This window comes from Palaemon carinicauda, chromosome 11 (assembly GCF_036898095.1).
Source record: "Palaemon carinicauda isolate YSFRI2023 chromosome 11, ASM3689809v2, whole genome shotgun sequence".
In the NCBI taxonomy this organism is placed as follows: Eukaryota; Metazoa; Arthropoda; class Malacostraca; order Decapoda; family Palaemonidae; genus Palaemon; species Palaemon carinicauda.
This window is the reverse complement of record NC_090735.1, coordinates 18,826,384-18,842,894: the sequence shown is the minus strand read 5'-3', so window position 1 is coordinate 18,842,894 and position 16,511 is coordinate 18,826,384. Positions and strand designations below refer to the sequence as shown.

The 16,511-nt window shown below is 36.5% G+C and overlaps 1 protein-coding gene across 5 annotated transcripts in view; it reads right to left on the bottom strand.

Annotated features, from left to right (window-relative positions):
* Positions 1-9,617, bottom strand: part of LOC137649986 (dmX-like protein 2) — a 192,412-nt gene extending 182,795 nt beyond the window's left edge. For all 5 annotated transcript variants that reach the window (XM_068382984.1, XM_068382988.1, XM_068382985.1 and 2 more), the window contains exons 1-2: positions 9,417-9,617; positions 6,869-6,984 (exon numbers count right to left, since the gene is read on the bottom strand). In XM_068382984.1, coding sequence (XP_068239085.1) covers positions 6,869-6,955 — 87 coding nt within the window. In that variant the 5' untranslated portion in view covers positions 6,956-6,984; positions 9,417-9,617. The remainder of the gene's footprint in view (positions 1-6,868; positions 6,985-9,416) is intronic.
* Between the last annotated feature and the right edge of the window lie 6,894 nt (positions 9,618-16,511).

Sequence of the window (16,511 nt, the reverse complement as noted above, 5' to 3'; positions counted from 1 at the left end):
TTCTCTTCCTCTTGTTTTGTTAAAGTTTTTATAGTTTATATAGGAAATATTTGTTTAAAAGTTAATGTTCTTAAAATATTTTATTTTTCCTCGTTTCCTTTCCTCACTCGGCTATTTTCTCTGTTGGGGCCCCTGGGCTTATAGCATCTTGCTTTTCCAACTAGGGTTGTTGCTTAGCAAGTAATAAAAATAATAATAATATTAATATCAACATATATTAGGATGCACAAAGGGTATGGTATTCATCTGCAGCCAGAGGAGGTCAGCTTACAGAGTTCCTCTGATACTGAACCCAAAGAAAGGGGAGAATGAAATAGGAAGTGGCCAGTCACTCAGATGTTCATCCTAGGTTTACTCATGGGTAACATCTTCCAACAAACAACTGCTACTTGTCCTAAAAGGGAGCTGTGGAGTTGCTGACCACTTTTTGTGCAGAAACCACAGGACTAAAAGTAAGTGAATCCAAGTTCCTATGAGTTACGTCCTGAAAGTAGTAGGCAGTGGCTGCTGTCTGCCGTTTTCACACGCTCGCTTATAACACCTGCGTCACAGAGAAATCTATTTTAATGCCAGGAATGTGCTGATGGCTTCATAAGAATGGGGATGACAATGGGAAAATGAAGAGCCTGTATGCATGGCTCTCCCAATTTCCTGTCTAATCCAGGATGATATAAAGTTCTTTTGTAATCTTTCTTTAGTTCTCTTCATGCTCACCAAGAGCATGATGATCTAATAGCAGGCACTGGAGATTCTTTTCAAGCGTTGGTAACAGTTGGTTCGGGTCATCTGTCACCGAACAGAGACTATCCAACTGGAGGAGCCTGATTCTAGGATTCGTTCCAGCTGGATTTTGGCCTTGACTACGACTTCGAGACAAATCCGAGTTTAACTTAACCCCATCACCGTGAATGTGCGATGTCATTGGACATACCGTGTAGCTCGTTGACTTTCTTTCCAGATGACTGAGCTAGGAGGAAGACGTCTTCTGGGCCAAGTCAGGATCTGATGCTTGACAAAGACAGTGCTCCCTCCTTTCAGTGAGCGCAGAATTACACTACTTCCCAGGAGGTGGTCTGATTCCCGATTGAGAGCAGGTGCGTTCAGAATTCTGTACGAGGAGAAACCATTCTGTTAATGGGCGAATGCTCACCCCGTTCAGGGGTGGGGCACGCACCTTCATCAGGCAGACGAGCTCGCCCACCCACCTCGCTAGTACTCAGTGAACTGCACAAGCCTCTCTCACTTATAGGAGGAGAGAATCCTGTCCTTCAACTGCCATCCATCCAATAGGAGTTGGCCATGTAAGTATGCTTACAGAGAAGCCAGTACTACCTAGAGGAAGATGAGATTACAGTGTATCTCCTTAGCGATCGCTGTCAAGCAAGAGACCAGTCACTAACGACCGATCGCCCGAAACCACCCAGTACTTCCAAAAGCCAAGATTGAGACATGTTCAAGCCATCATTGGACAGGTACTGTAATTTATGTATAAGTCCATCTACGAACCACTAACACTGACTGGCGAGGTGGGACAAACACACGGGTACAGCTTGAATGATTCATTGCATCCGAAACTCGATTGGAGAATACTGATAAACCTTCGCAATCGAGACCTTCTTCTTTCTATGACCAAGATCCTTTAAGAAAAAAAAAATACGTACTATGTATATTCTTCGCTTTCGATTGGCAAGAATAGCATAAGTTCCGAATATTTCCTCTTGGAGAACAGATTTGCTTATGTGAAGTTTCGGAGCCCAAATACAGAACAGTATTCTAAATACTAAGACGTTTTATCCGAAAGCTAATTAGGAACTGGCTGGAAAGAAAAAAGTCTACTCAAGGGAAACTACTTATGTCTGGTTACAGGAAGGTAGAAGGTAATGCATAACCTGACTTCCAGTAAGGAATATAACTATCAAAACTAATGATTTATTAGAACGAAGTTCTAACTGTATGATGGTGAATATTGCTTGTCGGTAGAAAAGATCGCTTGTCTGCATGGGGTTGCAAAAGTGTACCTTCTTTGCCTCTAAGTAAGTGTTCAAAAACAAGCCTGAGCCCGCTTGCAGGAATAATGTATGCGCGACGAATCACCACATTTTTGTCTAAAGAAAGCGGTAACCTTGTTACGTGTTTGTGAAAATATATGCATTCACGAAAAGTACGTGAAGCTAGCGCAGCGATCAAACTTACGTCGGTATTAATTGTATGCCTACCTGCTTTGAGGGAGGGACAAGCATCCCAGTAAGTGAATACTTGCTTGCTATCATTCGTTAACATAAGCAGAAGCTGACGCTATTCCCTTGGGATTAGAGGCTTGCAAACAATAACCTTACAAGGGGTACATCTCACTAGCCCGTTATGTGAGGCAGTGGCCGCATGCGGTTGGCAGTCATCACCATCTGCGGCAAAGACCCCAAAGGGAACTTGCAAACGAGACTCGTATTGTACCTACGACAGCAATGAGCAGGAACTTCAAGCAGTAACCTAACCCCTTCATCGCCAACCTCTGAAAGGCTTTATTACGAAGAGCAAGGGCGGGGCAAAAAAGAATCCAATTTCTAGCCGAGGAATCCCCCAACGGGGACACCAACCAGGAAAAGGCAGTCTCTCCTGCAGGCAGGAATGGCTACCAACTCCTGTTCACGCAAGCGGGAAGAATACTGGACAGTGGCTGGTGGAGGGTAACTCTCCCACAGAAGGGGAAGTTGCCCAACACCTTGTGTAAGTTAACTCTCCCTTGGAAGTGAAAGTTGTCCAACCCAAGGTCCTCAAGTTACAAAATTTATTCTTAGGATGCTTTGCAAACATAATACACTATCTATATATAAAAGGTCCTCAGGTTACGAAAATGACAAATTCGGAGATAATTTGTATTTTTCCTAACCATACAAACCTTAGCTATTTAAATTGGGTTTACCTTTTAGCGTAGCTGAAATGACGAGCTAATAGTTTTTAACGAGGGTTAATTACCCTTGCGCTAGTTAGCGGGGGTAGGGGAAGGGATAGCTTGCTACCCCTCCCCCCCACACATCGGTGATTTGCTTCACTTCACATAAAGGTAGGACTTGACTTGGGGGCCAGGGTTGGCGGACAAATGTGTGTAAATAGCTAAGGTTTGTATGGTTAGCGATGTTGTGCAGGAACAAGCTGAGGATCGCGAGGGCGCACAGGGCACACAACAAGAACTGCAGGATATGTGGAGACCACAGGGGAGCGCTGGCGAGCAGAAGGGCGATGGTCCTCAGAAGAGCGCTGACGGTCAGAAGAGCGCTGACGAACAGGAGAGCGCTGACGAGCAGGAGAGCGCCTGTGCGCTAACACTGCAGAAGGGCGAGCAGGGGAATGCTGGCGCGCTGGGCGCTCTTCAGGAACAACAGGTTGAAGGATGTCCTCAGGAGAGCGCTGGCGAGAAGAGGGGCGATCATCAGGAGAGCGCTGGCGAGAAGAGGGGCGATCATCAGGAGAGCGCTGGCGAACAGGAGATCGCTGACGAACAGGCGAGCACTGACGAGCAGGAGAGCGCCTGTGCGCTAACACTGCACGCGTAAGGGAAGAATCCCTTTGCCCCGAAGGGACCGTTGCCTGTCGGGTGACAAGGTCAGGTTGCTGAACATCTGCCCCAGAAGTTGAAGGTCTGGAAGGCGTAGGAGACCGATCCCCAGAGAGGTCTAATGAAGTTGGAGCTGCAGGCTGTTTACGGCGAGGAGAGTCCCCTTCGGAGGAAGAAGAAGAAGATCCAAAAAGGCGCCTCTTAGCACCCTTATAAGGAGACGGGAGGCCCTTGCGACGCAGCGGACGGTGAGCCTTACGGCGAAGGCGTCCACGAGGAAGATCGTCAGGACCATCAGTCCTCCGAAGGGGAGTCTCAGTCAAAGCACTCCCCTTAGAGGGAAGCTGGACAGCAGAAGAGCCTGTAGGACTCCCTTCCCCCTTCGAAGGATGTACGGAAGGGGGAGGAGAGCCGTCAGCACCAACATTTTCAGTATTTATACAATCGAGTTGTCTTGGATATTCAAATGACATGGCGTTCAATGTAAATTTTTTGCTGATGACACCCAGTTCTATTTAATAGTGGATGACATTATTGAAGATCAAGCTGTTATTGATAGACTTATGGCAGATGTTTCGAAATGGATGCAAAAGAAAAACCTGAAACTAAATGAAAATACAACTGAATGTATTCTAATTGGCACTAAATATAACTTAAGAAGGTTTGATAATGTTAATAGCATCTCCATCAATGAGGAAAATATTTTGTTAACTGATAAAGTCAGAGATCTCGGGGTAGTAGTTGATGGATCTTTGACATTTGATGAACATATTAACAATGTGGTTAGGACCGCAAATTATCATCTGAGGAATATCGCATCCATTAGAAAATATCTTAACGAAGATGCCACTAAGCTGCTAATTAATAGTTTGGTAGTTAGTAGAGTAGACTATTGTAACTCGTTGTATTACAATTTACCTAATTATCGTCTTAAGAAACTTCAAATGATTTTGAATAGAGCTGCTAGACTTATTGTTGGTATATCCCTGCAAGAACATATTACTCCAACCTTAATTAAATTACACTGGTTACCAGTCAAACCAAGGATTATTTTTAAACTTTGCGTCTTAACATACCAAGCTATTAACACGGGAGAGCCATTGTATCTTGAAGGTTGCCTGAAAAGATACGTAGTAGGGCTTGGTGTTCATACACGACTTTCCCGTGATAACTTCAGACTTGATGAGCCTCGTGCAATGACCACTCTTGGTACGAGAACTTTTAAGCACTGCGCTCCTAGATTGTATAATCAACTTCCGGCATCAATTAAGTGTGCTGAAAATATCTTTCAGTTCAAAAAGCTATTGAAAACCCATTTATTTTCACGCTGCTATAACATTGAGACAAATGCAATTAACCCTCTTTACATTACATAGACTTTTAAATTTTTAACTGTAATATAAGTGATTTAGAAATCCCGTCTGAACGCTTAACAGCGAAAGCAGGGATACTTGATAAACCGTCAGACATAGACATAGAGGATTGCCCCGCCCCGTCGAAAGCCTCTGCCACCACGACGTCGACGATAGACAGAGGATCTACCTCTGCTATCACCGGCAACTGCTTAACGGCGGCCCCCAACTGGACAAGGTCAATCAGGGCGACCCTGGAGGGCAAGCCCTTAAGCCCCAGGGAAGCCCATATCTAAAAAAGATCATCGTTAGACAAAGATTCATCAATAACCTCCCCCAGGGGAGGAGGAGGAACCGCCCGCTATGGGAGGCGACGCCCTCTCCCCCAACCCAAGGTCGGGAAACAGAACTAGGGCCTGCGCTCCCACTCGGCCGACTCTCCTTAAGAGCCGAACGAGGGGGAGCTTCGGAGGAGGTTTGGGCGGCGAAAGAAGAGTCCCGAGAACCTTCCTCCTTCAAGGCAACCCCGGGAAGGAGAACGGTCTCTCTTGGACTTCTTCTTACGCCGGCGGCCAAACCTCTCCCACTGGGAGGCAGACCCTGCTCTGCACTCACTACACTTATTTTCCTGATCACACCGCCAGCCTCGACACTGCGGGCAAAGGGTGTGAGGATCAGTGTCCACGGCCGACATAAAAGTACCACAAGGGCGGCCGGCAGGCAATACCAGGGCACGTATGCATAGTAATCATAAAGGTGGTCAACTTCTAACACACACACACAAACTGAAAGAGAAAGCAGAAAAAGATTAAAGACTGTCAACGAGGACGATGGACAGACACGTCTGTTCATCGCCGGAGCCAAAAGTGAAGCAAATCACCGGTGTGTGTGGGGGGAGGGGTAGCAAGCTATCCCTTCCCCTACCCCCGCTAACTAGCGCGGGGGTAATTAACCCTCGTTAAAAACTATTGGCTCGTCATTTCAGCTACGCTAAAAGGTAAACCCAATGTAAATAGCGTGGTTTGTATTTCGGTTACGGAACAAACAGTTTCTAGGATGCGTTAGAAGTCGATTATTGCCGTAAGTCGGATTTATACACATAACATAGTATATGTAAAAAGATAAAATAATCCCTTAACATGTGTAAATTACTGTTCTGTACCCTATACAGTACAATAGGATACCTACACTTATAAAAGTACTAGTAGACAATAAGTAATACATACAGTACTGTATGACACTTGCTTACCTTTATTCCTGTGGTTGGCCTACCCACTGCCATTGTACCTCCCTTACATTTTCCAGATATAATGCACAGAAAAAAGGCACGAAAATATCCAAAAAAAGAGCAGCACCAAAATCCTGAATGCTTATTGCAAACACCGATGGTAAACTAATGCCAAAGTAATGTGTAATGAACCACTCCACAGCATTAGTTGCTCTCTTCGATGGTAAATAGTTTGTCGTATCAATGAACCAAATGTCATAACTCAAAATTAAGTTACTGTACAGCGATTTTTAAAAGTACCTTAAGCTGTTCACAGTGGCGACTGGACATAACATAAGACCTCCTGTACACCTAAACTATAATACTTGTAAAACCTTATCTAAATATGTCTACCATTACTACTACTAGATATGTTGTAGCAATTAATTACCACTTTAGTTAGCCCTCAGGTTACACAAATGACACATAGCAAACACAGAGGCAATACTCAAAGAGGCAATTCTCAAAAGAGCCAGTTTTAAGACCCAATTCAAGGACAAAATCCTAACGAAATTCACAGAAAGAATTACTCCCCTAACACAGCGAGCTTTGATACTCTTATAGGACTAGAATTTTATATTTGCTTTGTGGAGTAACATTTAAAAATGTTACAGCATTAAAATGTACAGTATCATAAAAGCAAACAAATTCTTCAAAATCTATACAGGTAATTTTAAGGTACGTATTTGGACTTACCGTAAAAGGGACTCCTTCAACACTCCCTACAGCAAAGCATCGGTCACCTGCATTGCAGGCACCGGTAAGTATCTGATGACACTTCATGGTGCAAAGGTTTTTTAACTACCACATGTCTGTGGAAGAAATAGAAACAAACATAAGATTCAGTATGAAAACTAAAACTACCGTATTTTCAATTTTTTACTTGAAGAAAAAAGAAGGTAAGAAATCAAGAGAAGAAAACAAAAAAATTTCTATTCTATTTACATATCACACATACTGTACACTGTAGAAAAATACAAACGTCCCATTTTGCTTGACCTATTTAAATACTTTTTTTATAGAAAAACACATGAAAATACTAAAAAAAGCAACAATACAGAAACAACAACTGTGGCCTTAACAAAAAAAAAAGAGAGAGAGAGAGAGAGAGAGAGAGAGAGAGAGAGAGAGAGAGAGAGAGAGAGAGAGAGAGAGAGAGAGAGAGAGAGAGAGAGAGTGTGTGTGTGTTGAACTCGACCATATGGTAATTATTTTAAGAACTACCTCTCAAATCATGTGTTTCAATTTCAACTTAATTGCACATTTAATTTATTTGATTTATGGAAACTGTGTATCAGTTAATTTTATCTTGTCAAGTCATAATAAATTAAGGATATGTTAGCGTACACTAGGGTAGGATAGGGTAAATCCAGTTAGAGTGGGGTAAACCTGGTTAGGGTAGGGCAGGGTAGGATAGATTGGAGTAGAGTAAGTCAGGTTAGGGTAAAGTAGGCTAGGCAAGGTACCATGAGGAAAGGATGAGCTGGTTAGGATCGAGTTAGGTTAGGCCAAGTTGTGAGAAAGGCTGTAAATATTTTGGATCTTATTTACAATGTATGAATAGATAAACAAGTTCTGTAGCCATGCATACATAAAGGTGATTGTTTAAAAAATCTTGAGTGAGCTATGACATCAGAACTTAATCAGCAAATACACCACCAAAACTGACTAAAATATATACCAGATTAAATGCAAGAAGCCCTAATTAACTTCATTTCAATTGAGGTCTCTCTTAATTTTATAAACATAAGTTAAGATACGTTAGCCACCATACCAAAAGAACCTCAAAACACAAGAAAATCACTCCCAGTTAAGGTGCATCCAAATGGCCATGCAGTGTCCATTGGGCAAACATTGTTACAGAGCACAATGGGGCACAGCGTGAGAGCACAATGGCAAACAACCTCATTGCTGTGTTCGAGTGTTCAAAGTTTAAGTAAAGGAATGATAACACAAGCAGACACATGATTCCAGAGGTAACATGTTTACTAGATGAAATTTGCTGCCCATTTTTGGTACTGACTTACATAAAATGTTATCTGCGTGGAATTAAATGGTTTTACTATCTCTAAAAAGATTGTAAAAAAAGTTGGGATCATTCTCAAGTACTTCAATTTCTTAAAATCTAATTTGTGGCCATCTTTCAGTTCACGTAAATTAGTTACATGGATTTCCATTGCAGTTCTTCTAATGATTAGTAAGCACAATGTTTAAATGTCGTTTTCTCTCTTTCAATTTAAATCTTGCTGCTCACCATGGCAATCTCATCACACTAGTTTTGAATAACTGCTTCTCAGTCCAAGTTTCGAGCGAGTTGAGTACATGTGTAAACATAGGTTAGGTTTTTAATTTTGCCTGACAGTCTTTGCTCGGTGAACGAGTAAAGATATCATGAGATTAAGCTACATCTGGTATCACTGCTTATATCCAGATCCATATGCCCTTGGGTTTTGCCCTTTTGACCCTATCACTGCTCATTTCTACCACCTATCAAGGTCTAGTAATAATGTTTGCCCAGCGTGCAGTAGCCAGTCGTGTGGACACATCCTGGGGTGAATGTAATTTGTTGGGACAGGTGTAAACCTTCTTATAGCTCGTCTTAGGGTAAGCTAAGAATACAGCATTTAAAGGGGAGTCGCAAGGGGGTGTAGCCCTACAGTAGGTAAATATATATGTCCTAGGTTAGGTTAGGTGGGACACCTTAAGTTATTTAGCGTTCTTGTGTTTGTTTCCCTTTTAAAGTGTAGATTTTCAGTCATAACTTTTGAAATTTTACACCCGGTCCCTCCCAACGAACTACATACGCTCCCACACCCATGAAGTAATATACAACTCACTGTTCATGTAATATAATGGATGAATAATGATTCCTCTATACCCTATGAATTATGATCATTATGAACACTAGAAGGACGGTCTGGTACGGTGACAATCAATTTTCCTAGGATATCTAGCATGAGAAAATGTTGAAATTAATAAGCACGAATGTTAATTTCCAGGATACTGTGATAGAAAACTCCTACAATACATAAGGTGCAAAAAACAACTCCAAATTCGCATATTGCTCAACAAGAGAACTGAATTCCATTACCATTTTCCGTCACATGATTAACCATAAGATTACAATCTGTCAAAGCATAACCGTATCCTACAGGGATATTAAAGAGAAAATAAAACATATAAGCAGCTACGAAAGTCTATGTACTTCCAATTCATGGAATTGACAGTAAAAGTAACTACTTACTGAAAGAAATTGACCTTATTGACCACAGTTGACAGGAGTAGGAGCTGCTGAAGTAGCTGGTCGCAGGGTTGCCAGGTTTTCTAAATGAGAAAAGGTCAATTTCTAATCAACAGAGGCTTTAAAAGGTCAATCCATTAATAGAAAAAGGTAAAAAATATAGTATTTAAGGCTCGGCTTTTTTCATATTACTAAAGGCCAACCTATTTAAATACAAAAGGTCAAATTTGAGGGTTTTTTTTGGCCGGAAAAAAGGCCAAACTGGCAACCCTGGCTGGTCGATGTTTTCGTCTGTCAAATCGTTCGGATGACTTTTAGGATTTAATAAATTAATAACTATTTTTTTTTGTAAAATGGGACCTTATGTCACATAATTTTTAAAGGTTATTATTTATACAAATTATTTGTTTATTTACCGATTATTTTTACAATACAATAAAATTTTGGTAAGCAATTTCATGATATTAGCAAACGAAGTCACGTGACTTCAAACGGACTTTTATTTTGCTAGGTGCCGTTTTCTTTACCATCTATCCCGATTTATTATTTTCATAAGCCTATATAATTAATACATCTACTACATTTTTTTAATAGAACAGAATTATGAAAAAATATATTCTCATGACATCAGCAAATGAAGTTATGTGACTTTAAACGGAATTTTATTATGTTAGGTGCCGTTTTCTTTACCATCTATCCTGATTTATTATTTTTATAGGCCTACATAATTAATACATCTACTACCTTTTTTTAATAGAACAGAATTATGAAAAAATATATTTTCATGATATCAGTAAATGAAATTATGTGACTTTAAACGGAATTTTATTTTGCTAGGTGCCGTTTTCTTTACCATCTATCCCGATTTATTATTTTTATAGGCCTACATAATTAATAGGCCTACATCTACTACATTTTTTTAATAGAACAGAATTATGAAAAAATATATTTTAATATCAGTAAATGAAATTATGTGACTTTAAACGGAATTTTATTATGTTAGGTGCCGTTTTCTTTACCATCTATCCTGATTTATTATTTTGTATTTTGATACAGAATAATCACGTGAAAGCAAAACCTCAATATCGTAACAAAAAATAAATGTATTGCGTAGAAAAGCCTACATCGACAGACTTAATGTATCACAAAAAAAAATCTAGGCGAATATCAGTTGTGATAGACTAAAGATAAGATAGATAATCCGTAATAATAATCATAAAAAACTATAATGGTACTTAAATCACGACCTCAAGTACCGCTGCTGTGTGTCAGCAGTGACCAGAATCCTGCAATCTTTAGGTAGGATTATTATTATTATTATTATTATTATTATTATTATTATTATTATTATTATTATTATTATTATTATTGTTGTTGTTGTTGTTGTTGTTGTTGTTGTGAGTCAATCTGTAACCCTAATTGGAAAAGCAGAATGTTGCAGTCCACTGGACCAAGCAGGAAATGTAGACCAGCAAGAAAAAAAAAATAAAGAAACATCTATAGCAGATGAATAATATAATAAACAAAGTAAAATACATAAGAATTTTAAATACCCCTTATATAAGTTACAAATTAAGTAAAGACTTGTGCATATCTACTCAGCAATAATGATGTTCGTCAAACTCAACTCCGATGAAGTTCATTTCACAATCAGAATGAAGCTGACAGAATACTGTCAATGAACCTTGCCAAAGAAATATCAAGAACATTAGCAGTAACTGTATGACATTTATCTTAGTGTCATCACTAGCCAGATAAATATCTTTTTTCTTTTTTTATTTTGTTCTCTTAAGTGATTCCATAATGTGGATTTGACAACAAACACTAGTTATTATTATTATTATTATTATTACTTGCTAAGCTACAATCCTAGATGGAGAAGCAGCATGCTATAAGCCCATGGACTCCAACAGGGAAAGTAGCCCAGTAAGGAAATGAAACACGCAAAAATAAAATATTTTAAGAACAGTAACAACATTAGAATAAATATTTCCTATATAAACTATACAAATTTTAACAAAACAAGAGGAAGAGAAATAAGATATAATAGTGTGCCTGAATGTACCCTTACGCAAGAGAACTCTAACCCAAGAAAGTGGAAGACTATGGTACAGAGGCTATGGCACTACCCCAGACTGGAAAAAAATGGTTTGATTTCGAAGTGTCCTTCTCCTAGAAGAGCTGCTTACCATAATTACAGTCTCCCCAGTGTGATTAATGCAAAATACTATAAGACTGTATACGCTAACTGATCTTGTAAGTCCTGTATACTATAGTGAGTAACGTTACCCTGCGTGGTATGACCAGGAACGCAGTTCTTTAAATAAAGTAAATGATAAACAGTCATTCATGTATAAATTAAAATTACTTTACTTTATTATTCTGCCCGTGATTGTTATGCCGGTATGGTATTTAACAACTATATGTAAACAATTTGTGTTGCTTTTTATTTCCTTGTTAGAATAAGCTTAAAGATAAAATAATCATAGAAATATTCTTCCGCTCGGATATATTTGACTTTTTCCCCTCAGTCAAAATATTCAACTATTTTCCTCTTATATAAATTGGTTTTGAGACACCCATGAAACTCCACTACTTTTGAATAATTTCTCAAAGATATGATTTATTTTTGTGGTGTCACATATTCAAAATGCTTTACCAGAGTATAGTAATCATAGGTCTTAGATTTCTCATTAGTTTACGGATTATCATTTATGTATTTTCCTTTCATTAGCTTATTGATCATAAGTTGAGCAAAAAAGTATTTATTCTATATTTGATTGTGATGGACTGAAAATAAGGGAGTTATGCTGGGCCGTATATATATATATATATATATATATATATATATATATATATATAATATATATATATATATATATATATATATATATATATATATATATATATATATATATATATATATATATATATATATGTATATATGGTGCAAACAAATACAATGTCGTACTTCCTTATTATCTTGATAAGGTTCCACAATGATGTAAGACGTGTATGAAAACTAGGTGTATATTTGTAGATATTACAAAGAACTTTTCGTCCATCACCTGTGGACTTGGTCACTAAAATGTTTAAAGAATTACAAGTCAGGTAGGCCTACAGATACAAGGAAAAACAGAAATACCTAAACAATTCAAAGGCTTGATTATTGCAATTCTCTGTACTATAAACTGTACAACACACTACTAGGAAAGCTTCAAAATGTGCAAAACCGGGCGGCTAGACTGATAAAAGGCATTAAATTTCGGGAGAGAATAACTCCTGCACTGATCGATCTACATCGGTTATCTGTTAAGGCTAGAATTGAATTTAAGATTTGCTTGTTGACTCACAAAGCACTTACAAGTGATAAGCCTAAATATCTTCGCGATTGCTTGGTCCCCTACCCTCAAGCTACTAGCGCTGCTGTAAGAGTTAGACATGCTGATAACCCATATAGACTATTCGAAATTAATGTGAATCATGCAATAGGAGGAAGAACTTTTTGTTATGCTACACAGAGACTCTTCAACGACCTTCCACTTGATGTTAAGAATAGCAAAAATGTGGCAGCTTTCAAGAAAAACCTGAAGACTTATCTCTTTGGAAAGTGTTATAATAGTGATCTGAAAACTATTAAGCCTGAATACAAATGCTAGCGAATAATTGAAAAGATAGAGGGCAAAATATAAACTGGAAAGAAATTATTTTCACACATCAATGCCCGCCTGAACAGACTTTTAGTGTCTGATGGAAGGCGAGAAATAAACCCCTAAAAGTTAAAGTCATAGTAAATACATAGCCAAATAATTAAAAACAGAGTAAAAATCAATTACAAAACGATTTCAGGTTGTTCTGGTCGTTTGTCACTTGCAATGTCTGTGGAGGATGCACCTGTGAAGGAGGGACAGAGGAGGACGCATCTCTTATCTTGGCACATAACTGTAGAAATATTTCGATGATCTCGGATAATTTTGGAAAGGACAAGGGCTCAACAACCTGAAATTGTTTTGTAATTGATTTTAATCTGTATTTAACTATATAGCTATGTATTTGATTTGTTTATGTATTTCTGTTTTTTCCTTATATCAGTAGGTCTACCTGACTTGTAATTCTATAAACATTTTAGTGACCAAGTCAACAGATGATGGACGAAAGCTCTAAAAGTTCTTTGTAATATCTACAAATATACTCCTAGTTTTCATACACGTCTCACATCATTGTGGAACGTTATCAAGATATATATATATATATATATATATATATATATATATATATATATATATATATATATATATATATATTGATTTATTTATGTTTATAAACAAAAGACACCGCTTAAGAAAACTGAGAAGAAAATCATTAAAGAAAACGGTTGAAAGTCTTCGGCTAGACTAAATTAATTCTACTGATTTGGCTTGACATTTGTCTTTCAACACACACTCATTTATATATACATACATACACACAAATATACATACATAAATACGCACACACACACACACACACACACATATATATATATATATTAATATATATATATATATATATATATATAGTATATATATAATATATATGATAAATTTTGCACATTTGTTTTAACGTGTTTTTCATATTCAAATAAGCCATATATATTTTTGATACATTAATGTCTGGATTCTCTTAACGACCTCGGGATCAGAGCCTCAGGTGCGAAATCACACAAAGACAAGAGCTTGGCTCCGGCCGGGAATCGAACCCTGGTCGGCAAGCCTGTATAGACCAGTGACTAAGCCACTTGGCCATGTATCTATATATATATATATATATATATTATATATATTATATATATTACATATATATTATTATAATATATATATATATTATATACATATATATAGGTAAGCTATAATTATATCTATATATATATATAGTATATATATATAATATATATATATATATATATAGATAATATATAGTATATATATATATATATATATATATATATAATATATATATATATATATATATATATATATATAGGCCTCTCTCTTCTCTCCTCGTCTCTCTCTCTTCTCTCTCATCTCTCTCTCTCTCTCTTCTCTTCTCTCTCTCTCTCTCTCTATATATATATTTATATATAGTAAATATATATATATATATATATATATATATATATATACATACATATATATATAGTATATATATATATATATTATATATACATACATATATATATATATAATATATATATATATATATATATATTTATATAGTATATACATATATATATATATATATTATATATATTATATATATATATATATCTAATATATATATATATAGTAGTATATATATAAATATATATATATATATATATATATATATATATATATATAGTATTATATAGCTATATATCATATATATAATCTATATATATATATATATATATACTATATATATATCATATATAGGTCTTCTCTCTCTCTCTCTCTCTCTCTCTCTTTCTATATATATACTATATTATATATAGTATCTATATATATATATATATACTGTACATATACATACATATATATATATATATATATTATATATATATATATACATATATATATATATATATATATATATATAAATATATATATATATATATATCTATATATATACAATATACATATATATATATATTATATATATATATATATATACTATATATATATATATTATATATTATATATATAGATATATCTATATATATATATTATATAGTATATATAAATATATATATATCATATATATATATATATATAATATATATACATTATATATGTACATATACACACCACATATAAATATATATATATATATATACTATATATATATATAATATATTATATATATATATATATATCTATATATATAGTAGACCCACGGGGTACGGCGTTCCTAGCTTACGTTCTTATCACGTTACGGTGAGGAATACCATGTAAATTCATCCCCTCGTTAACTACATTTTCCCCACCTTACGGCATCGAATTCCAAATTCAAACTTAGCAGTTTTTACGCGAACGACTGCGAGTCACTTGCCTACCTCCACGCTCATATGTCACTGCATACGTCACTAAGAAGCTGGTCTGCTATTGGTTGGCGTCACAGCGTCACTAAGATGCCGATACGCTATTGGCCGAAATCCTTCCTACAATGCCTGAGAGAGATGCTGCCTCTCTCTCTCTTTGTTAATCACATGCTCAGTTCAGAATCTCGTGTGCGTTTCGTAATGACTTGATCTCATGTGAGTGCTTGTGATATCGTAGTTTTTTGTGCATTTCAGTGCTCAATTTCCAACTTGCAATTCGTTAGCTATGGGTCCCAAGATTGCTAGTGATAGTTGAAGGGAAAAGTAAGAAGATGATTACTATGGAAACGAAGCTGGATAATAATAAAGAAATACGAAGAAGGCATGCGCATGGGGCTTGTTGTCGATGAGGCTGACGTCAATAACCTTATCGAGGAGCACAGGGAGGAGCTTACGATTGAAGACTTGAAGGAGTTGGAGGCAATGCAGTTGACCATCATTCAAGTGGTGGCGATTACGGGGGGGGGGCGGGGGGGGGGTGGGGAGGGGGAACTGAAGAAACGACATCAGCAGAAATAAGGGAAGCTATCGGTTGGTATGAAAACCTTACGAGATTCATTGAAAAAAAAAAAAAAAAAAAAAAAAAAACAAGAAAAAAAAAAAAAAAAAAAAAAAAAAAAAAAAAAAAAAAAAAAAAAAAAACACCCAGAAAAACTTCTCACAGGTCAACTTCTGGAGAGTGTTAATGACAAGTGTATGAGTCATTTTAGAAATATTTTGAGGAGTCATCAGAAACAGGCTTCTTTGGATAGATATTTCTCCAAAAGAGAAGTGTCAGAAAGCAAAGATGATATAAGTGATTCTATTAAAGAAGCTAAAAAAGAGTAATTTTTCAAGTTCTAAAACAAAAATCATAAAAAAAATTTACAAGACAAAAATATTTTTTTTTTTTTTTGTAATTTTTGTAAGACTAAATTTATTATTCAATGTACATAACATAATTAGCATTGATACGATTTTTATATCTATTGTCTCCTCCC